We start from the raw sequence: 17,391 nt of genomic DNA, 5'->3' as shown, positions 1-17,391 counted from the left end.
AACACACAATTAAACATTTAAATTAATACAGGCTATCAATAATTTAAATCAATAACTAAATAAGAGTCACAAGATTTCACAATGCGCAGAATTATTTTTTTTCTACTTACTTGAATTGACTCTCAACGTTGTTCAGCCATGCGACGAGACCGTCCAACGCATCTTGCACTCCTTGGCTTCGTACGAGCGCCGTGTCAAGTTCTTGACATTTTTCGGCCAGAGCGTTACTAAGCTGCTTGTACTTGTCTTCCAGAGCTTTCACCGGTTCCTCAAGATCGTTAGCCTCATTGATCGTCAATTGGCCTTCCAAAGAATTCAATAAAGCTCCTACGCTATGCTTGGCATTGTCGATCAAGCGCTCATTGGCGAGGAATTCATTATTCAGCGCTTTGGCTTTGCTCAATTGGTCCTCTACTTGTTTTGGTTCCGCGGCTACTGGTTCGGAGATGACTCTGTGAACTTTTGGCTCGACTTCCTTCAACCATGTTCTAGCTTTGTCCAGAGAATCGTGATAATCTCTCTGTTTACCGCCAACTCCTGACAATCTGTCTGACAAGAGATTCGCTCGAGACAACAAATCCTTGTAATGAGCTGTCGCGCTGGATACTTCGGCTCGCACTGGTGAGTCCTGACTAGCGGTCGGTTCTTTGTGTGGCAATCTTTGCGGCAAAGTGGTTCTAAAGTCGTTGAGAACGTGGAGATACTCTTTGCTCTCGTCGACGAACTTTTGCGCGGCCATTGTGATAAATCTCAGATCCGCCTGATGAGCGATCACGTCGCTGATAAAATCGCGCGTGGTGTCCGTGCTGCTGCTCAACTTGTTCAAATCGGACAAGGAACGTTCTTTGTCCTCGAGTACGGTTCTGGCTTTGTCCAACCAAATGGAAAATGTTGTGAGCTCATTCCTGTAGAAATAAATAATAAATCAATGAAAATAAATAAGAAAAACTCTCGAAATTACTTGATCAAATAATTATTGACAGTGACACTGACTTGAATTTCGTCAGTTCATCTCTAGCACCAGTGAGACGTTTCACTAATCTGTCAGTACGATCTAGAGCTTTGTCAAATCGAGTTTTCAAGGATCGGCCATTCTTCTCTAATGTGGACACTTCGTCGCTGGACAATACATTGCTGCCGGTTAGGACAACTTGTCGAATCTGATCCAAACAGGACGAGACTGGTCGACTGTGCGATTCAAGATCCTCTTTTATATCCTGTGTAACAATTACATATTATTTAATTCTTTACGTATGTATTTGACTTTACACCAAAACAATTATATATACATACCTTCATGGCAATTATTTGTTTTCTTAGTTCTTCCACATCTTCTTTGACAGTGTCTTGATTCGCCAATTTGTCCTCAACTACGGAGATCCATTGCAGGAGCTTAGACAATGTTTCGTCGCAGAGCTTGTACTTCTCCTCAACCGCTTGCTAAAATAAAGTCGGAGAAAAAAGCAAAATTTATTTCTATCTACTCGTGCAGTCTCTACGTCGCTATGTAAATCTAATGTGCTAGACAAAAAAAATCTAAAGTAAATAGAACAAAAAAAATAAACAATATCGTCATCTTACCAATAACGACTTACGGCTATTTTGTATATTACTTAAAGAAAAATGTAGTTATATAAAGCTTACGACATAACTCACGCATGCAAACACAGGCACACTTTTTTAACGTATAGGTAAAATACAGTATTAAATGGTAGCTTTAATTTATCTGCAAGAACTGCATATCTCTCGTATCGGTTTTTTTTCATATGCAGTTTGAAGCGTGTAAAACGATAACAAGTATAATGAAGTCACGTAAATTGCATAATAAAAACATTTTCCAAGCAAATAAATTAAAACGCACAATGAAACGTTGTTGAATCGATCGTGTATAAAATGGTCAACTGCGTATAATAAATGCATATAAAATGTATGATACAAGTAATGTACAACGTGGAGAGAAACTTCCGCTAACTCATGCTAGCGAAAAACATAGGATTGTGATAAGTAAACATAATCATACCTGAAAAAAAACGAAAACATTTAAATGTATAATAATTGTCATAAAACAAATTTTCAACAAACAAATATTAAAAACTTAAGTTAAATTAAAAAACGCACAAAAATTAATATGTAAATTGATAATCGTCAAAAAATTTGAGAAAATAAATTTATACATTTGTTAATTTTATTAGTTAAAATTGTACGTACCACAATTTTTCTCAACGCAAACGGCAAGTAAAACCAACGGAGTTGATGGAAATTATTTATTTTATATTTTACTTGTCGTGTCACTTAAAAAAATTTTAAAAATTTCTATTATAATAATTCATCATAAAATTCGTAATTCCAATCATATTCCGTTGATCTTGATTACCGTCAAGCGTTTCACGTTATTAACTATATATGTTAGAAAGTGTACAGAAGATATATAACATTCATCAATCATTACCATATTATAATATTATTTTACTTTGTACACATTTCTTATTGCAAATCTGTGTGTGTTATCTCTTTCATATATTACTCATGAGAATTTTGATCAGTTTCAAATACTATTTTCATTTTTTTTTTTTTTTTTTTGCCTTTAATTTATTTGCCATATCACACTGTGTTTGTCATTTCCATTCCAATGAAGCCAATGCGAAGGATAATGAAAGGCAAAATAGCAAACAAACGTTTATGGTCGCAAGTCCTTAAGTCCTCTTTTTTTGGTTTTTTGAAACAAATGTTAAATTTAAATGAAAAATGAACAAAATGCCAATTTGCACATTTTCGTAACACATGCATGTCATGATATACGCATTAGTGTATGCTCAGAAAATGATTATTTGTTTTCGAGATCATTAGTTTCTCTCAAATCGAACCACAATGAGATCCGGAGCACGTAATCAGCTTGCTGAATAATTGCTGTTTTTTTTTCTTTTTTTCAAAATTACTGATTGATCAATTCGCATTTTACACAGAGAAGATGTAAAAAAACCTCATCGTAGAAAAAACATAAGACAAGCGAGTTATAAAATTAATGATAAAATTAAAGTTAAATAGATTAACATTAAAATTATAGATTAATGCTACTTAATTTATTAAACAAAACAAAGGATTAACGTTGTTGATGCGACAAAATTTGGCTTGGGATTAATGACAAGTCTGCGTAGTGGAGAAAGTTTGTTCGTGATATACGACGCTCGTAACGTCCGATGGCCTGGTAGATCTGTTGATTACATGACGAGTCTCTCCTTTGAGAAAGATCGTACACGATGATGGTGTGCGTATAAATGATGACCGACCTTTTACTGAACCCCACATTAGGATAAATGAAGGTAAGCACAGAAGTGAGAGTATGATATTATGTATGTGAGTATGTGTGTGTGTGTGTGATAAAGGAGGCGATCTTTCTGATAACAAAATATGAATTTTATTAGAAAAGCGAACATTCCGATAAAAGGAAGCGCTGGATGATTTTTGTTTCCTCTGCAGAAGAGGAGGAAATAGAGACAAGATCAAAGTACGAAGTTCTTATTTCGTCGTCCATGCACGTTACGCGTATTATTATTATTATTTTTGCCAAGTCCTAGGATCGAGATGTGTGTCATGCGAATCAAAGAAAGATTACGTGGTCCATGCGAGACCGTCATACCATGCCGGTAAGCGCGTCTCTCCTTGCGAATAAAATGATGGAGTAAAAACTTCACTTCAAATCAAGGCTGGGTGAGATGAAACCGGAGAGAGAGAGAATCGCATGACAATAAAAAAAAGAAAAAAAACGCAATGATGTTGATTCGGGTAAATGATATATAGCGTAATGATAATCACATCCAATTCTCAAGAAGCTGTTAGAGAATTGTGAGTGGAAACAATAACAGCAACGTAAATTCGGGTGAGAAATCGAAGAAACCCAAACAGCAAGAAAAAAAAAAAACGAACGGATGGCAAGACGTCGAATAGTGCGAAAGGGTGGAGAACGCGCGTAATAAAATGTGTAAAAAAAGACATACTGTTTCGTCCTACTTACCCTGGCTTCAGCGGCGAGTATATAACCCCGCTCCAAGGCCTTCACGAAGTCGATACTCCTGCCGTCCGTATCTTCAACTAACCTGCCCCCCACGGAATCTATTTTCCCGCTACTCACTGCCTCTAACAGACTCTCGATATTACCCGTGAACGGATCTTTGATCACGGTGGTGAACGGATCGATCAGGTTTGACTCGATCGCGTCTGCCAGCGTGAGACGCCTGCGGTCTAGCACAGAGGTGACAACGAAGGGGTCGTGAAAGCCACCTGTGGTCGGATTGTACAGACCGAATTGCAACGCTTCGATGAACGAAACGCCATTCCGCGGGGTGATCAACAGGCCGGTTTCCAGGGCCTTGGGCAAGCTGTACAACTTGGACGTAGACGTATCCAATACATTGCCCTTATCCGCGTCCATCATGCCCTTGCGGAACGCTTCCGGTAATTTTACCAGCTTCTTCTTTTGCGAGTCTTTGATCAACGCTGAATCCGAGTCGATCATACCGCGACCGACCGCCTCCTTAAGGGTCACTTGCTCATTCGAGATCGGATCAGTGAATTTGCCCGTTTCCAACGTTAGATATTCCTTTTCGATTGCCTCCTCAAAAGTGAGAGGTTTCCTAACGAATACAGTGACGTCAGCGAAACGCACGAAACGCGGTTCTTTCTTGCCTCCGCCGTTCAGCTCGATCGTACCCTTGACGGAGGGATCTACGACACCGTCTGCTATCGCTTTTGATGTCGTTACAAATCGACCAGTTCTAGGGTCTCTCACAACCGACGTGTTCGGATCGATTAGTTCATAATTAATCGCTTCCTCGAGGGTGCATTCTTTGACGTTTCTGTCGCCAGGTCCGGCTTTCGAAGTCTCCAATGGTGATTTGCGAATTATCTGTTGCGCTAAAGGTTTGTCGATCGTAACCAAGAGACCTCGTTCCAACGCAACATCAATATTAAAGGCACGTGTCGTTTTAGGATCGAGTATTCTACCCCGAGATACGTCGACCGTTCCGTCTTCGATTCCCGCAATCAACGACTTGATCTGTCCAGTTGTCGCATCTTTCAACGCGGTGACATCGGGATCAATGAGATCAGAGTTGATCGCTTGAAGCAGATCGTAATACTCGTTTACAACGGGATTAACAAACTTGCCACTGTCGCCGCGATAAAAGCGACACTTGACCGCTTCCTCTATCGACAAAGGCATTTTCGAGGTAACGATAAAACCTTTCTTCATCGCCTCTTGTAGATTGATCGCTTTGTCAAGATCCAAAATGACATATGTTCCACGAATGTCGTCGATGATACCTGAAGAAATTGCTTCAGCTAGCGGAATGTATTTATTTGACTTGGTGCATTTCACGATTGACGTGAGAGGATTTATCAAATCTACCTGGCACGCTTCGGCCAGTGTTAGCTTGCGATTGCTGGTCGGATGCACAAATTTGCCGGACGACACGTCGTACATGTTCATCTGTATCGCTTCGTACAAACTGAATCCCATGCTTTCGATGTCAACAATAAGACCGAGTTGTAACGCGACCGATAACGAAACTGAGCCACTTGTGCCTGGTTCTTTGAACATTCCGGTGCGTCTGTCAATCACGCCAGCGCGACATGTCTCCGCCAGAGACAACAATCTTTCGCCACGTTTGTCCCAATAACACGGTAACATGGGGCTGATAATGCACTTTCTCATCGCTTCGTGCAGTGTCACGGTTCGGCCTGTGCTTGGATCGGTAATCTTGCCTGTGTTATCGTCGTACAATCCTTGATGAATAGCACGCTGTATGGACACGGCAGCTCTATTGTCAACAATGAGACCAGATTCGAAGGCGTCTTTCAGAGATACATTTCTGTTACCTTTGTTAGGATCGTTGAGGTAGCCTGTAGTTCCGTCCACGTAGTTTGACTGTATAGCTTCCATCAGTGTCATCGTCTTCCAGACGTTGGATCGCGTATCTTTCACAGTAACTGATTCAGCATCTATCAGATTCTTTTGAATAGCTTCCAGTACAGTCAGATAAACGCCCGTTTGTGGATCTAAGAACCTGTTGGTTTTCTCATCGAGAATACCCTTCGAAATGGCCTCGCTAAAGCTCATGGGTCTTCTTGTTTCAACAAGCAGACCGCGTTCCAACGCTTCCTGGAAGTCCACTGGTGGTCCTCTGGCGTGGCTGACTGTCCCAGATACAGGATCGACTACAGAGGTCTTGATAGCTTTATTGAACGTCATTACGTCGCCGTTGGGATCTCGTACGATTGCAGTTGAAGCGTCTATCACGCCCATCTTGATCGCGCGATCGGTAGGAAGCTTCTCTTGTGTTTCGGGTATTGTGAATTGTCCGGTCTTGGGATCGTACAAACCTTTGAATACAGCTTCCGGTAGAGATATCTTACGTTTCGCTGGCACTATAAGTCCGCGATCCAACGCGTCACTTAACGGAAGAGATCCGCTGGTGTGCGGATCTATAGCGGTACCTGTTTTCGCATTGATAAAACCGTGCTTGATAGCGTCGCCCAGAGATATAATATCGTTGTTTCTAGGATCCTTAATAGACGGACTGTCTTTGCTGATAAAACCCTCCTCGATCGCGTCTTCTAGAGTATAATTATTGCCGTCGATGCTAAATGTGCCGGATTTTGGATCGTAAATCTGAAGCGCTAGAGCATCCTGTAATGTCCATGGTGTTACGGTGCTCAAAATGTATCCCTTTTCAAAAGCAATATCCAACGTCATGGAATGTGGATAGGTCAATGTTCCTTTGACCAGGTCGAGCAGTTTACTTTCCTCAGCTTCGTCAAGAGAAATGACTTTATCTTTCCTGTCATCTTTCACTGCCGTGGTGGAGCCGTTCACATAACCAATAGCCAGTGCATCTTTTAGCGTTAGATTCTCGCCTGTCATGGGATTCAAAACGAGACCAGTCTTCGGCGAATAATATTCCTGAACGATCGTATCGATCAGCGAAAGTACGAACGGCGTTGTGATAATTAAACCTTTGTTAAGCGCCACGTCTAACGGCAGAAGTTCTCCAGCTTTCGTATCGCGCAATTGACCTGTGACAGGATTCAACAGATTCATCGTCAGTGCGTCGTCCAGCGAAACGGACGAGCCAGCTTTCGTATCTTGAATTTCGGTAATAAAAGCGTCGACGACACCTCTACGAACACCCTCGTCGATGTTAATCGATTGTTTAGTCAGTGGATCTTGTATTTCACTCGTCTCGGCGTTGTAGAGACCTTTCCTGATCACGGCTTCCAGCGAAATCGGCTTGCGAGAAATCGGCACGATCAGACCTTGCAAGAACGCAGCAGTGATGTCGATATTCGTTCTTGTTTTTGTATCGAAAACGGAACCGTTACGAAGATCCACAAGACCGGTTTCCAGCGCCTCGGAAAATGGCATAATCTCGTCGGTAAGCATATTTCTCACACCAAGCATATCAGCGTCAATGAGTCCCACATTGATGGCCTCGCTAATAGACAAAGTTCGTCCCGACTTAGGATCTTGAAATATTCCTACAACAGGATCGCACACGCCGGCATCGATCGCTTCTTGTAAAGTTAAAGAATGTAATTCCTCAGACTGTTCTCTTACAAGTTCATCTTCCTCTTCCTCCGGTTCCTCTTTGATCCATTCCAAACGCACTGCGTCGAAGAACGGTATCTTTTTGCCAGTTTTTGGATCGACCATGTAAGCGACGTTTCGGTCTACAAGAGGTCTGCTGATCGCCTCGCGCAATTTCACGTACGCGTCCGTTTTCGATGACAGATCTTTAACTAGCACGCGATCGGGATCGAAAACTTTAAGATGCAGAACCAAATCGTTGAAGGAAGTGACGATGCCAGTTTCTGGATCCAGAAATTTCTCTCTCACCGGATCGTATACTCCAAGTTCTGCGAGATCCCGAGGTGTTAATTCTCTCGTGATAATTACTGGAAGTTGTCTAGGCACGTCTTCATCTGTAATGTCTTTCAGATTGCCATCGTCTTCCATTTCCATCTCCGCGATTTCTTTATCGCTCGCGGAAGTTGCGACAGGTCGACTTTCTCGAAGAGGCAATTCGGAAACCGTCTTTTCTTCTGCGTCTGTTACCAAAGCTGGTTCCTGTATTTTCTGCGCCGCTTGTTTCGTGCTTTCTTCGGAAATACGAATTTTATTTTCGAAAGAATCAATCTGGGAAAGTTTAGAAACGTCTTGACTCCGTGCCGTTTGTAGATCTGATACTTTATCCGTTGTGGCGAGTGACTTTGTCGTCGCAGGAATACCGGACGGTTTTGTTTCTTGAGATTTATAACTTGAAATGGCATCGACGACTGCTTTTCCAGCTAGCAACGGTGCGGCAACGACTGCCAGAAGACCCATCTTCGTAGCTTCCGCTATGCTGATCGAACGATTCTTTTCATCTCGCACGTTCTTCATCTTTCCAGTGACCGGATCGAGCAGACCTTTCTCAATTGCTTCTCGAGTAGTGATAGATTCTTTGGTTTTCACGTTGTAAAGTACGGAATCGGGTTCGATTAAGCCAGCCTCCATCGCTTCTGTCAGATTGTAAGATTCGTTCGTCTCAGGATCTTTAAATGTTCCGGTTTTGTCGTCGTAAATCTGCTCGACCGCCTCCAACACGGTTAAACCACTGTTGGACGATTTCCTAGGTGATTCGCTCTTGCTAGAAGAAGTATCGAGTATTCCATCCTCGACGGCCTTGGCGATAGTCATTGTAGTGCCGGTGCAAGGATCTGTATAAACACCGGTTTTCATGTCGACAAGTCCTTTTTCCACCGCGTAATCGAAGGACATTTTAATATCTTTCGTTGTAAATTCTTGTTTATTTTCCGATTCGTCCTTTATGATTCCTCTTTGTCGAGCTTCCTCAATTGTAATAATATTACCAGTATTGATGTCTTGCACCTCCGTTGCGCTCTTCAGCGCGTAACCCGGCAAAAGTTCGACGGTTTTGGTCGTGATTGTGTGATACGACGTAACTGTCTCGGTTATAGCAGCCACGGCGTTATCAGCCGGTGGTTTGATTACGAGCAAACCGGACTCGACAGCTTCGGCAATGGGAATGGGAGTTCCCGTGGTAGGATGGAAAAACACATGGTTGTCTCTGTCGATCAATCCGGATTCCAGAGCTTTCGTTATTTCTATGCTGTCAGGAGCGACTGGACAAGGTAGCGTCATGATAAAGTCGTCCTTTATGGCGTCCTCCAACGCCAGATGTTCTCCAGTGATCGGATGACGTACTTTTTTCGTGCTCGTATCGATCAATCCGCGTTTCAGCGCGACAGGGAACGTCATTCCCGCGGGCGGTATGTCGGAAGACTCAGCGGATTTCTTTAATTCGAACACCTTGTTCTCTATCGCCTTGACCAGATTGACACTGCCGTCTTGCGTTTTGACCAACGATCTGTCAGCGTCGATGGTGTCGTTCGCAATGGCAGATTGCAACGTTTCCGTACGACCGTCGACGGTAAACATCAAGTTGGACAAAGGATCCACTATTTCGCAAACTATAGCCTCGTTCAGCGTGAGATGTGCGCCTGTCTCAGGATGAACGATTTTGCCTTCCAGAGGATCCAACAGACCCTGAGTGTACAAGCTGTGCACCGATAGACTCTTTGCCAGAGGCATCAATATGTGCGCACCTTCGGGATCTAAAATACCGCGATCGATAGCTTGTTTGATGGTAAGCACGTCGCCTCGTTGAGGATCCACTATCTCTCCTCGATCGGCGTTTATTCGATTGTCGCGAATCGCTTCTGAAAGAGTTATTGGTTCTCCTTCCTCATTGCACATTCTCTTCGCGAAGGTATCCGCCGTTTCTACGTCGATCAGGCCGCTCTGCAACGCTTCCTCCACTTTCACTATTCTCTTTCGCATTTTCTGAAGAACGATAGGTTTTGCCTCTCGCTCGGGACTCTGCGACAGAGTCCTCGCTTTGCCGATCGTAACCTGATATCTAGGCTCGACCGTGACTCGCGCTCTGGTCTTCGTGCCGAGACTCTCGCCGTCCGGAATGTCAACAGACTGTATCTTCGGCGTATCGATTGTAACTGCGCTCTTCGTGTCGTCCTCAGGCACTTTTTCAAATTCACTTTGCGCAAGTTTTTTATTTTCATCTACAGGCGTGCTGCTCGCAGATTCAGTAATCGGTGAACTCGCCTTGTCGTCCATCGGAATGATGCCACGTTCGATTGCAACTTCTCTCGGCACCTTCTTGCCGGTCGCGGGATCTTCGACCATCGTTCTCTGAACCGCTTCTATAGCGGCCGCGGTGGCCGCGAGGGGAGCGCCGAGAACGGCAATCACTCCGAATTTCGTCGCGTCGAGTAACGATATCTTCCTGCCGTCGTCGATCTTATACTCGCGCGCGTTCATGTCGAGAATACCGCGATTAACAGCATCCGTCATGCTGATGTCTTTGCCTGTCGTCGGATCCTTGACTATCACAGCGGAAGATGGAACAGTTCCTTCGGTTACGGCGGCCAGCAGATTCGCCGATTTTCCAGTTTTCGTGGAGATTACCAAAGCCGTTCCCGGATCGTAAATAATTCCCTGAGTTACTTGAACCGGATCCGGCATGGAAACTTCATCGGCAACTTTGATTTCCGTTTGCCGAGTAGGATCGCCGACTTGCGTTAATTCCACTACGTCAGGTTTGCCTGATATTCTCGTGATCTGAAGAAGTCTCTGATTGGTGTTATCGCTGTCCACGTTCGGCCCGCCTTCCAGTATGATCAATCCATTTTCAATCGCTTCTTTCATCGATATCTTTTGCGGATAACTGTAATGACCCGTCGAGTCTAAAATATTCTTCTCCAAGCTTCTGACTAAGGACACTTTTCTTCCATTGTTCGGATCGATTACAAAACCAGAATTCGGATTGATAATCTGAAGCTTGATGCACTCCTCGAAGGAAACCAATCTGTCTGTGCCTGGAATTATAAAAAGACCCGTTGTGGGATCGAACAGTTTTCTGTCGATAGCTTCGACTAGTGTCCATCCGTCCGTAGGTAATTCAAATACTCGTTTGTCCGTAGAAGCACGCTCGTTTTCTATAAATTTCACGATTTCCGGTCTGTGACTTGTAGCTGGCACAGTTGAGATTACTTCCGTTTCCATTTCTTCGTCAGGCGAACAAGAAGTATCCGAGTAGCTTACCACGTGTTTCTCTTCAGAGGTATGCACTGTCGACGTTACGTTTACTTCGGAGGTCATTTCGATCGATTCGCTGACGTTCCTGGAAGACAATGGCTCTTCGAACGTAGATGTCGAATCTCTAGTAGAAGTATCAGTTGTCGGTGACGATGCGATTGTCATCGTAACGAAGGAAGATTCCTTCGTCGGTGTGGAGAACGCTCGTGGTGCTACATCCTTAGTGATAATAGTAGTAACCGTTCCAATTGCTCTAGGTGGAGATCTGCTTCTACTTCGAGGAAACTCTTCAATATCCGCCGTTACGGTACTTTCGAAAGTTGTTGAATCCGGAGTGCGTTCTCGCGAGACTGCACTCTGGTGGCGAACATCACCGAGCAGACTTTGTTCAACAGCGTCCTCGATGGATATTGTCACTCCCGTGTCGGGATCTTTAAACTCATTTCTACTCTCATCGATCAGACCGCTGCTCAACGCCTCCTCGTAACTGATCTTGTAGTTCCTCGTGATGACCTCGCCGGTTTGAAGAGTCGTCACGTATTTCTTGATAGTTTTCGTCACGGTTTGAGTGGTGACAGCTATGTTCAACATGCTGGTGAGCAACGCCGCACCGTCGGGAGTGATGAGTCCGCGTTTGATCGCCTCCTCCAAAGGCACTATTCTCTTACTACGAGGATCCAGCAACTGGCCGGACTTCGAATCGAGCAATCCGAGCAGCACGGCTTCCAAAACGCTCACCTCGCGCCCGTTCTCGGTGATGCCGATCCCGCGATTCAGCATTTCCATCACTTCCGCCCTGATGTAACCCTGTTCCTCCGCTTCGCTCAACGAAACGGTCTTTCCGGTTTTTAAATCGATTATGAATGTGCCCCCGGACTTCGAGCTAATCAGACCCTTCAGCAGAGCCGCGTTCAAACTGATGTATTCGCCAGAAATCGGATCTTTGAAACCGTCTATGTCAAATATAGTTTTTTGCGTAACTGACGTGATGAGACCCTTCTCGACAGCCTGAGGAATCGAAAACTCTTCGTTCTTCAGCATGTCGCGATACGCGCCCTCGACCTTAATTATTCCTTCGCTCAACGCATCGTTCAGCGTGCTCATCTCGCCCGTTCGTGTGTCCACTATGGATTTAATTTTCTCGGAATCTAAAACGCCTCGGGATATGGCTTCCGGTATGGTTAGTTTACTTCGATGAGCCGGACTGACAATTTTGCCCTTGTCGTCAATGATTTCCAGATCGCAACAGTCTTTGAGCGTCATCGGTTTGACGATCAGCTGCCGGCGACGAGCCTCTTTGAACGGCAGCTTTTCCATCGACAGACCGTGCATGTATCTGCCATTCTTGGCATTTAATATACCGCGCTTCATGGCTTCGGCCACCGTCACTTTGACATCATTTCGCGTATCCACGATCTCTCTCACGTTCGGATCGATTACACCCTTATCGATCGCCTCGTCCAGCGTGTAGGACTCGCCGGTGATTCTGTCGGTAACGCGACCGGACCGGTCGTCCGCGAGACCCTGCGTTATCGCATCGGACAGCGCGATGGCATTGCGATTCACCTTTACGGTTACGTCTATCTTGGTGAGATAGCCCCGCGAGTACGCTTCCTCGATCGAGATTCGCTCGCCGTTCTCGGCGACAACCTCGCCCGTGGTCGGATCCAGCAAACCCTCTCTCATCGCATCGACAACGCTAACCCCTGTGACGGCGCCGCTGTCGGCGCCGTTGTCACGGCTTGCTGTCGTTACCTTAACTCTGTCCGCGATGTCGGCACGCTCGGCGTCGCAAAGCTCCCGCTGGATCGCCTCGAGCAGCGACACTCGACGCCCGTCCTCTGTCACCCCACATGGACCTAACAGCCGATCGGCCAGCGCCGCGTCGATCATACCATCCCGCGCGGCCTCCTCGATCGACACGCTCGTTCTGCCGTCGCTCGACGTCACTATTCTACCGTTCCTAACGTCGAGGATCCTGAGCCGGATTGCCTCGCCGACAGTGAGAATCTCGCCGGTACTCGGATCTACGATACCCCTAACGTCGATCACGTTCTCCGCGCCCCCATCGATGCCCCTCGGCTCTCTCTTTCCGCCCCTAAACTCGTTATTAAAACCGCTGTCCACAACGGACGAGAACTCTTGATGATGATGATGCTGTTGCTGCTGTTGTCGCCTCGTCGTCTCGCTCTCGTACAAGCGTTTGCCGATTGGAGAAGCGGCGGCCTCCGGACTGCCGGTCTCGCCATTAGGACGATGCGCGGCCTGATCCGCGCCGTAACCTCGCTTCGAAGTCTCGCTCGAGTACGTCGTCTCGGTGGACTCATGCCTCTCGGAGGTGTATCTGCGCAGCAACAGCCATCGAGAGTTAAATGTATAGTTTTTTTTTTTTTTTTTTTCCATAACGGAAACAAACTCTTGCAAAAGTGTGTGCAATTCCAAAACAAATCTACTGAGACTGAATAATTGTTTAACTTCGACCCGCGCTGTTTAGCGCAAGTCATACTCACTGCGACTGGGTGTAGTGAGTAGTTGTGGAAGTGTAACGCTCCTCGCTGGTGGTGCTTTCGTAAATGTTGAACTCTGTGCGGAACGTCCGCAGCGGCCTTTGTTCTTGAAGAACACGCTGAAATTAGACATTTGCGACTTGCAACAAAACGGTCAATCGTATTTTGCTTAAACGTTACGTATTTGATCGTGTTTCGTATTTGAACGTGTGTTGTTTGGAAATGTTTGGGAGATTCGCGAATCGCTTTGGAATCGCAAAATCTCTTCTTTATTCACAGTACGTGTGCGTTTTCTTTGTCAATTTGTGTTTAATACAAAACCTACCTTGTGAACTCTAATTTGATATTTCTAATTAAATATTTGTTTTGATTAAAATCGAGACAAGTTGAGCAACGTGTTAAACAATATAAAAAAAATAGTAAAAACTATAAATTAAACAAATATACATCAACGTAAATATTGCGAAACGTCAGTTTTGTTCTTCGAAAGTCGCTGGGCACATCTGAGTCAAGCCTAATTTTTTAAATTCTTCTCATATCGATACAACGTCGACATAAAATCAATTGTATCGACATAACGTCGATATGTGAAATCAATTGTATCGATGTAAAACGTCGATATAAAAAAAATCGATTTAACAAGGCGGAAAAGCGATTACACATTCTCTTATTATCAAAATCTTCTTCTCTCTGGTGATACGTAAAAGCTCACGCGCGCCGGGATCAGCGTGTACGTTCGGACCACGTGCTGCGCGCGAGATCTTTCAACCAAGACGAGACCTTTTAAATATAGCCAAACGCTCACGCACGCGCCGAACATATTCGCGCTATTACGCAAACCTCTGTTCGGCCGGCCGTGCACCTTGTCTTTAATTATGCAATTACGAGTGAGACCATCTCTCGCACAGCTCGAGAGAGCCGCGTAAAATTTCGACGCGATACAACGACCTTGCTTCGGGGGAATGGGCGGCCGTTTATTACGTCATTTACTTGTGACATCGCTGGCCTTCTCGATGTCATGCGAATCCGAAATATTGATGAATACGCGCGATCTGACGTAAAAAAATCGAAAGCACATGTACTCTTCTTCTCTTGACATTTCGATAACGCAAATTAATAATCGATTCCACGTGGGAATAAAAAACATATACAAAATTTATCGATATTTTACGCGCGTAAATAACAGCGTAAAAAAACATCGCAAAATAATTGCGATATTGAATAAACGATGCGAATCGAAATGTTCGATGTAAATTGCTGGACTTCGCGGCCTTGAAAATAATTTTAGCGAGTCGTCGTTCGTTGTGAAGATAAATTGTAAAATTATTATTAAATTGGCCTCAAAATTTGTTTGGGAATTGAAACCGACAGCTTGGAAAGATTGCGATTTATGACACGAATATATAAAAGCACGTCTCCTAAAGTTAGCATTGGAACAAATATTTTATTATCGCGACGCCGTCTTTTAATGAGAAGCAATGCGTTTCAAGAAAAACTTATTCGCTAAAAAAAAAAAAAATCGACAATACGGTGAGATGACAGCGACCGTGTGACGGCTACCTGTTGTCACAACCTGCGACCAAACCTTACCTGTGTCATAAATCTATCGATCTCGAGAGAAATATCTGATTAATGAGATCGCTAACCTTCAGTCAGCAATACTGCGCGTTCGTTTCTCATCGGTCGCGTGAATTGCGAAAATCGCGAGAATCGTTACACGATTTCTCTCATTTCCTTGTCACGCGAAGCGTCGCAAATATCCGACAAAGAAGTCGTTCAACTGTTGTTAGATATCACAGTAGATATAATTTTGGCGTTACGACTCATTTTGTCACAATGTCATCGTTGTTGAACCGCAGTGTGTAACTTCCTGTGTATATGTTACATATACACACACACACACGACAGTCTAAACTAAAAGCATCGACCGTGCCGGTAAACAGAGCAGATCAAACGAGAGAGAAGTGACGATTATTTTAAATTTCGAAAACGTCAACAACCTTGAAGTCGTTGACGCGACCGGAGATTAAAGCGTGAACTAGATATCGGAGGAACATAAAAAAAAAAAAAAAAAGTTTCGGTTTTACACAATATTCCGCCGAATGAAGGAAACTCCATGAAGATGTACATACATCGGCCGGCCAGCAGCAATTCTGGGTCACGCGCGTTTAAACGCGCGTTAAAATAAGAATCTACAATTAGAGACGCGCCGGTACACGCGAGTTTAAAGACGCGAGCTAATCCCGGGAAAGAGTGCAGTTGGCAATGCAGCGTGTGACAACAACACGTGAGTGTGTATTTTTGCACTTCGCGCAATAACGCAACGATCAATCGCTAATAAAACGCACATTGATAACGCACGTATGTGAACCGAACGGCGTCTCAACCTTGCTGAATCAGCTTTAATCAGTCGTGTCGCGACGGTAAGAAGCCGATAAGACTACTGCAATCAGCGAATGTTCAAGTCGAACGTCAAATCGAGCGAAGTTTCGTGAACACGCGCGTTTCTGTATAAATTTTTAAGAAAAAAAACAAGCCATTGTGTGTATTTATTTTATTTCGCATATGTGTGTGTGTGTGTGTGTGTGTTAGTCTTCGCAAATCCTAAATGTCACTGCCAGCAAAACCAAGTAGCGAGTCCAAATGTGCGAATGTCAGCAATAGAACCGATGCTCGCGGTGATAACGCGGTGACTACCGAATCTTTCGAAACTTTTATATCTTTGTTTGAATTTACGCCATCTCTTCCCCGAACGGATAATAAAAAGTAAGATTGCCAGATGTGCCCAGACCGTTGCGAAAGGATACGGACGTGTTCGAGCAAAGAACACTCCTTCGCGATTACAGATCAATACGACACTTTTAAAAATACGTACAAGAGTTTTTTTCAATATATATATATATATATATAATTGTTTTTTCAATATAAATGTTTTTTCCATTGTGTATGTGTGTGTGTTATTTAAGAAATAGATTTATAGAAAAGAGATAAGACTGAACTCTTGGGAAGTGTCAAACGTGTCAAGTGTTGGCATATGCTAACTTGCATTTTCGACGACTTAGTCATTTTGCAGCTTGAACAAGATATATATCAACAAAGAAACTTTTGCACGTCACAAAATAAATTATCGCGAACAACAAAACAGATCTCTGAAGAATTTGTTTAACGCAATTATTTCTCGATCGTCGAGAAACCTTTTTCACTATTGTTGCTCCCAACGCGTGTTGCGTTGTAAAAAACTTGATTGACACTTCGCGGATGTCATTCAATTAACGTGATTCTATTCCGATACGGTATAATACAAACGTCGCAATATAAAACGCGTTTCTTGATTTGAGATCACTTGACACATTTGAAACCGTCCGAGAGAGCAGATCCGATTTCACTGGCGAATTCTCTGCGAGAACCGACACCGGCGTATTCTCTCATACACGGGTGCGACAAATGTTTGCCGATCTTTTTTTCTGTACCTTTCGCACGATCATCATGATCCGCTCACATCGGAGCGACGCGGAAATTACGTTTCTATCGCGCTCGCGATACGAGAAGAGTCGTCGTCGTCTAATCGCTCGCGCGCCCGGCGAGCATGTTTGACGTGGACACGGTCAGTCGCGCAACCGACGGTCCCTCACTGCGGCGGCTCGTCTTTCTGGATGACGCGGCTCTCGCGATGTAGAAACGCGAGTCGCACCGGCGGCGGCGGCAGCGGCG

At 44.4% G+C, this 17,391-nt stretch overlaps 1 protein-coding gene across 1 annotated transcript in view; it reads right to left on the bottom strand.

The window, feature by feature from the left end:
• Positions 1–17,391, bottom strand: part of LOC109854250 (microtubule-actin cross-linking factor 1) — a 94,053-nt gene that overhangs the window by 24,946 nt on the left and 51,716 nt on the right. The window contains exons 13-18 of the mRNA XM_020427140.1: positions 17,151–17,285; positions 13,684–13,799; positions 4,013–13,517; positions 1,294–1,440; positions 994–1,217; positions 111–905 (exon numbers count right to left, since the gene is read on the bottom strand). Coding sequence (XP_020282729.1) covers positions 111–905; positions 994–1,217; positions 1,294–1,440; positions 4,013–13,517; positions 13,684–13,799; positions 17,151–17,285 — 10,922 coding nt within the window. The remainder of the gene's footprint in view (positions 1–110; positions 906–993; positions 1,218–1,293; positions 1,441–4,012; positions 13,518–13,683; positions 13,800–17,150; positions 17,286–17,391) is intronic.

This window comes from Pseudomyrmex gracilis, unplaced genomic scaffold (assembly GCF_002006095.1).
Source record: "Pseudomyrmex gracilis isolate BER0280 unplaced genomic scaffold, ASM200609v1 scaffold_62, whole genome shotgun sequence".
NCBI lineage: Eukaryota > Metazoa > Arthropoda > Insecta > Hymenoptera > Formicidae > Pseudomyrmex > Pseudomyrmex gracilis.
Note: the sequence above shows the minus strand (reverse complement) of the source record. Positions and strands in the feature narration are given on the sequence as shown.